The 7185-nt window shown below is 42.9% G+C and overlaps 1 protein-coding gene across 1 annotated transcript in view; it reads left to right on the plus strand.

The window, feature by feature from the left end:
* Positions 1-6231, plus strand: part of INHBA (inhibin, beta A) — a 14915-nt gene extending 8684 nt beyond the window's left edge. The window contains exon 3 of the mRNA XM_010281771.1: positions 5178-6231. Within this exon, the coding sequence (XP_010280073.1) occupies positions 5178-6064 (887 nt within the window). The 3' untranslated portion in view covers positions 6065-6231. The remainder of the gene's footprint in view (positions 1-5177) is intronic.
* Positions 6232-7185: the final 954 nt, after the last annotated feature.

The raw sequence follows: 7185 nt of genomic DNA on the forward strand, positions 1-7185 counted from the left end.
AGGAATGAAAGTACGCAACCTGGATGACCAGTCACATACGGGGGGTGACGAATAGTTAGAATAAATTGTTTGCCAGTGATCCATAGGCAGAAACGGTCACTGTCTAATCACCGTAATAACACATTTGCAATAATCAGTCTGCCTAGGGGATAATTGCCGGACGATAACGGTGCTAAATTCACTGACTAAATTCTACACTGTGAACAATTCATCTAACTCTAGTGGTCACTCATTAGTAAACATTTTGAGCAATTATCTCTCAATAACCATGCTCTTCTCTTCACTCCCTTTAGAGGAACCTTTCTAGTAACCTATTTTTTTTCTGTCTCCTGGGGAACGGAAATGAGAAGTGAAGAGAAGGATGCTTTTGAATGTAATTACGGATTGGCACACAGTACAAATTCCCCCAAATCTAAACATAGGCAGTAGTAAAGTTAGCAACTAAAAAAGGAAAAAAAAGCTTGCTTTGTATGGAAAAACAGTTCACTTACAGTATAACGTAAAAATGGCTCAAAATTAAGCAGCGGTGGAGCGTGGAAATTTAAAGTAACAGCACCTTCTCACACAATAAGCATTTTTCAAAGGAAAATTTAAATACTGTGTATTAAGAGAAATTAAGAGTAATTCAAATGATAGTGTCAGAAAGGATAATCACTTTCATTATGAAGAAACCAGTCTTAATCATTTAAAAGCATATAGTTTAAAAAAAAAAAAAGTCATTTTAAGTATCTTAGCGTTTTACTCCAAAATAGATCCTCTTCATTGTATGGCTTAGACCCTACCCAGTACATGCATACAGCTTGAACGAGCAGGGCTCGACCCTGAACCACGCTGCAAATTGCAAGTGAATGAGCTTCAACTGGGTAGTCAGGGCCAGCAGTACTGAGGGAAGGATCCTGAGCCTCGGAGGAAGATCCAGCGCCAGCTGCCCCAGGCAGGGCTGCCCGCTGCCCGTGCGCCCGCGCCGGGGCCCGCAAGGGCTCTGCCAGTCCCTCCAGGCTCTCCTGCACTGTGCCCGCCGGCAAGTGCCGCTTGGGAGCAGGTACCCAGCCCAGCGTCCCGCGCGCGGGCCCTGAGCAGCCCTTCCAGAGGCGGAGAGGAGGGTACCTGTGCCAGCACCCCGCTGCTTGCGCCTCCGGGTTTCTCACCTCAGAAGGTACACGAAGAGAAAAACAGATACAGGCGAACTCTCATGCTATATATACTGATGCTACGCTTTCTTTCCATTCAGTAACTCCTTCCATTAAATCTTTTACCATATATGCACTGCTGCTTAGGGCTCGTGTTTTCATCCGTTTCTCACAGCTTTTGCTGGTGTCCCCCGCGCTGCTAGGCTGCTCCCCCGGCGGCACGGCGCTCCTCCTGGAAGGGACTTCGCTCAGCAGTAAAGCGGAGAGGTGGCTTCTCCAAGGCTTTGGGAAGGGGAGATGAGGAAAAGCAATCAAAGGGGGCCCAAAGGAATCCCTCGTCTCCTTTTTCAGCTGCTTTCTGCTATGATAACAATCCGGGCTGTTGACATCGCCGTTTATATGAACATGGAAGTGATGAAGGCATTACCACTGTTGGGCTGTGGGTCTTTCCGCAGGAGTCAGGCAGGAGGAGCAGGATGATTAGAAATGGAAAAAGACCCTTGCAAATCAGCTGTGGCAGATGAAAAGGCAGGACAAGTGGATAAACAAAGTGTAATTACGGAAGTGATACCATCCCCAACTTGCAGGAAGGTCTCCTTTTCACTTTCAGTTAGACGAAGAGTATTTATTTCCAAAGCTCTGAACCTGGTCATTAACCCACACCAAAAAGGAAAGACTGCGAAGTCCCTAAGCAATATTTGGAGAAAATGAAGTACGGCGATTATTTTTGTCTCAGAACACTTGGATAATCTATTTCACTGTAGCACCGAACCTTTTGGAAATAAAGGTCCTGTTATAAAGTGACTGTGTAATCATAATAAGCCAGATCCAGACATCTCAATTCAGTTTTAGCACAGGCCAAACTCTGATTTCAAAACGAGCTTGTCTGAGCATAGTGACCTTGTAAAGACTGCAGGGTTCATAGCGTTTGTGCTGTGTGATCGTAACAAACTAGTTGTGAATGTGAAGAGAATTCAGAAAAGCTTCGTTTTTTTCTAATGTGAAAGCATGCTTTTTATCCCCAACTTTGCACCATTCCCAGTCTCCTTCTAAAAAGATCTGTGAAAGGGAAAGGTTATTTAATTGCTAGAAAACCTTTTATTAGCTAGGCAGGTTTGAGGACTCAGGATTTTGTTTCATCCAGAAATATTAGGCTCATATATGGTCCCTGCATCTTTTTTCTTTAGCATCTGAATCGACCATTCGTGTGTGAAAATGTAGCTAACCACATCCAGAGAGGCTGTTATTGTAGCTAACAACCTACAGGGAGGCTGTTATCCCTGTATAAGGACACGTCTTATGCTACCTCGCTCAAGCTCTTTTTCCTCAAGTGAAAAAAAAGCAAGTACTCGGGTACTTGCACTGTACTATTCTAATATTTTTAGTAATGAGGAAGAATTCAACTTTCACACATACAGGAGCATATGAAAAACTAATTAAGAGAGTTCTTGAGGTCCTGTTTCTTTCATGTACTATCTGTCAAAAAGACTGGTTGCATTGCTACACTTCTGCCCAGTGCATAAGGTAATATGAATATTGACAATATGGGCATATGTCACTTTGTAAGTATTTTCAACTCCCACTAGCACGGCAATAGCAGAATGTGAATGCATTAGCATGTAACAGCATTAGGGTATTCTGTAATGCGGGGCTGTCTCGCTTTTCAGATCAGATGGCCCATAACAGCTTCATCCCCAGTGGAGCCAGGTCTGCGCACCCCGGCTGCTTCCACTGAAGCCCAGGTCCCCCTCAGAAAGAGCTTATGAGGACTATGCCAAGGAAAGGGATAAGCTAAAGTTAGAAGCTTACTTTGAAGAGAGGGTCAAGTGGGAATGGAGCCACAGGCCAGACGGATGGTCCTCACAGGCCTTAGAAGTATCCATTCTCCTAGAGAATGCTCGGTATAACATCCCTAGGTACAAGGCAACCAGCCTCTTGGACCAGACTTTCTTTGGACTGCAGGAATGTCGTTGTACATCTTATGCTCTGAAACCCGGGCAGGAGTGAGATTAATGCCTATGACCTGCCCTCTGCTCCAATACCGCTGGCAGCTTTGCCATAGTTTCATTTCTAGAATGGAAAAAAATGGAGTCAGCTGGTAAGAACTGACTAATGAACATTCAGTCACCATTGAATGAATCTTATTTAAAAAATAACAGAAAAACAGTAACTCCACCATGCCTCATAGTACTGGTCAGCTTGCTCTGTCTTTTCTGTAAACCCCTTCCTTTTCTACAGTCCCACTGGTTCATGTGGCTCCCTGAGAAATTAATGTAACTCGCTTTGGAGACGGGCATCAGCAAAATCTGTGAGAAGCAGTTAACACAAACCATGTGTTTCCCTATCTCAGTGACAGTTAAAGTCTACAATTTCACACTCTCACTTAGAGGGAAAACAAAAACAAAACGCTGTGCCCTTTGGCCACTGTAATTCAGAAACGCCTGTCTCTCTGACCTGGGAATGCCACCAGGGAAAGCTGAATGTGTCAGTGCCAGGACTTCACAGAGAAGGAAAGCAACAGGTAGCTCTAAGGGCAGCACAGCCTGCTTACAGACTTCGGCAAACAGGAACTCTTGAATTTGCAAGTGAATATGGGATAGATGTCTCTTGTGATTTTGCCTCACTCTGCCTCATCGGAGAACGGGTGAACAGGAGGGTGGTGAGGAGGTCTGTGCTAGTGTGGTTTAGTGGCAATGGGAAGCAAGGAGGAGAGCCTTGCTGTCGAGAGAGCAATTTTTCCTGTATGCATCCAAGCACTTCAGTTTTGATCACCACTTGCCCTTTTTAGGGTGCAAAGTTCTGGTTCCCTGACAAGCAGTACCACTGCACAGAGAATCAGGTCAACAATCATGGGTAGCTAAAGAATAGTATCAATGACAAACTGATAATTATGATACTGTTTCTGTCTCACTAAGGTCAGGTATCTGTGCACTTCAAATCTGTGACCCCAGTCTGTCCTGGCCTCCATGCTGAGAAAGAACAAAAGGTGCCAACATGGCTTGTCCTTTTTCAAGAAAATAGAAAAGTACCTCTCTCAAAAAAAATAATACCACCACCCCTCACCCCTCCAGCTAATTCATTCTCTCCTAACTTTTTCATGCTCTAGTGATCAAGTCATTAAACAGCCCTTATTATTCATTCCAACTTCTGCCAGGGATATGAGCTCTGTATCGGAGAAACACCCCCTCACCATCATAATCATCATCATGACATCTCAGCAAGTTGATACAATTATGCCAGAGAACCATCCCTATAATTATACAGTTCTTTAGCTCATTTTTCAGTGTATTCACCATTACTATAATCACAGCAAGTACAGTGTGTTAAATTAAGAACAGGATCTACAGCTAACATCTCACAGGATGAAGAGTCTGCCTGCTGCAATTCTTTGCAATATAACTCTGCAAAGCCCTCAAAGCTGAGGCTCATACTTTTGAATTTCTTTGGTTTTGAAACAATTGACACATACAACTAATTTTAAGATGCAGATAAAGAATGGCATTTTACAGAGGGAGAAAGGAAAGACCTCGTTCCCACATAATTTCCGAAGTATTGCCAAAGAATTGGCAGGGCTGGAACTTGCTCCTTAACTTTAGCTATTAGGTGCAGATTTGTATGCGTATGGCACTTATAGTCAAGGACTGTTGTCACAAGAGCGTTTTCGCCTTTCAGCTAACAGTGATCACAAAGACAGCTTAGGCAAATGAACTCTTAGCAGCTGCTGATGCTTATTTGCCATGAGATACTTTACATAAATGACTATATAATTGCTATAACAAAACACTTTTGTTAAAATAGGATACTGATTTTGTTAAAATAGAAAACAACAGGCAAAGCAATACTTTTCTAAAGAGAGAATTTTCACAAAAGATAAACCGAGGAGGGGATGAGGTGAAGGAAGGTTAGAAGAATGATAAAAATTTAAAGAGCCAAGTAGGAAACCTAGGGAACTTCATGCCTGTGGCAACAGTAACAGAATTCTCTTTAACAGAATGAAAGCAGACATACTAACACGTTCTTCCTGTCTATTTCCATTTACCAAATCAGGCACGGCCAAGAAAATGTTGCACTTTGAGATTTCCAAGGAAGGCAGTGAATTATCGGTGGTAGAACATGCTGAAGTGTGGCTCTTCCTGAAGGTCTCCAAGGCCAACCGGAGCAGGACCAAAGTCTCCATCCGCCTGTTTCAACAGCAGCGGCAGCCAAAAGGCAACTCTGAAGGAGCGGAAGATATGGAGGACGGGGGGCTGAAAGGTGAAATGAGTGAGACTTTGATTTCGGAAAAGGCGGTGGACACTCGTAAGAGCACTTGGCACATCTTTCCTGTCTCCAGCAGTGTCCAGAGAGTCCTGGATCAAGGAAAGAGCTCTTTGGATGTGCGGATTGCCTGTGACCTGTGCCAAGAGACTGGAGCCAGCCTGGTGCTACTGGGCAAGAAGAAGAAAAAGGAAGATGATGGAGAAGGGAAAGAAAAGGAAGCTGGAGAATTCACAGGAGAAGAGGAGAAGGAGCAATCACATCGTCCCTTCCTGATGATGCTTGCCCGGCATGCAGAGGACCGCCAGCACAGGCGGCGGAGACGAGGCCTGGAGTGTGATGGCAAAGTCAACATCTGCTGCAAGAAGCAGTTCTTTGTCAGCTTCAAGGACATAGGATGGAGTGACTGGATCATTGCACCTACAGGTTATCATGCCAACTACTGCGAAGGAGAGTGCCCCAGCCATATAGCAGGCACATCTGGTTCATCATTATCTTTCCACTCCACTGTCATCAACCATTACCGCATGCGGGGCCATAGCCCCTTTGCCAACCTCAAGTCATGTTGCGTGCCCACCAAGCTGCGGCCCATGTCCATGCTCTACTATGACGATGGCCAGAACATCATTAAGAAAGACATACAGAATATGATTGTGGAGGAGTGTGGCTGTTCATAGATGCATGTGTGCGCAAGACCCTTCTCGTTGAGAAGAAAATGTATCGAAAGCCCAAGAAGAGGAAAGACCGGATATGGTGTAACCTTTTTAGAATGAAACAATCATTGGAAATAAAAGCAAAAACAAAAGAGAGAGAGAAAAAAGGAAAAAAAGAAGAAAAAAAAAGACTTACGGAGGATCAGAAAAGACTTCAGCTATAAAAAGGAAGAAAGTTTCATGAACCCGGGCTTGAATGAGATAAGTCTGAATGGCGGTATGGGTTGGGGATTTCCCCTTCCTTCCAGTATGCTCCTTATCTTATTACATAGTATATTAAACATTAGCTATTACTAGGGGAGTTATGTTCCCTCCCTTAGTTACCCATCAGTTCAAGCCATGGTAGCAGCTCATCTAACCTGCAGCAATTTGGACTAAGTCCAAAATGTCATTGAAATTCCTTGAAAAGCCATGTGTATGAACATTACATTCACTGGCACTTTCCCCCCAAATTTACCAAGGAACCGAGTAGGTGTGCAGTGTTTGTATGCATATATATATAAGTATGTATTTACATACATATCTCTATACATACAGACACTATACACATACGTATACTTAACATTGGTAAAGGAACAATATTGTGCAGGTGTATACACCTTCATCTTCTGCACTACATTTATAGAAAAAAGAAAAAGAAAAAAGGAAAAAAGAAAAATGAAGAAAAAAACAGAATAAAAAAGAACGAATGAAAGAATAAAAGTTACATTTTGTAAAGGTGCTTACAATGTTAGAACTATGCAACCTAGTTGGTTTGAAACTGTTTACCTGCGAGAGAAAGAAAAAAAAAACAGAAAGACTTTTTTTTAAGTGGAAGTAAGTTGTTTAAAAAAAAAATTCTTCAGTGAGAGATACTTGAAAGGAACATGTTTGTCCAGTTACTGGAGCCAAACATTTCTATATTTTGTAAAAAAAATTTTTAATCGTTTACTATTTGCACTACAATGGTGTCTGACCTGTCTAATCCTTATTTAACAAATATTTGCAAGGGAGGGTGGTTGGGTGTGGGAGGGGTTGAGAGCTGCACTTATTGTGAGCTATACAAGAACTGCTACAGCACACAAAATAGCTATTTTTATTATAAT

The sequence above is a fragment of the Phaethon lepturus genome, unplaced genomic scaffold (genome assembly GCF_000687285.1).
Source record: "Phaethon lepturus isolate BGI_N335 unplaced genomic scaffold, ASM68728v1 scaffold51420, whole genome shotgun sequence".
NCBI lineage: Eukaryota > Metazoa > Chordata > Aves > Phaethontiformes > Phaethontidae > Phaethon > Phaethon lepturus.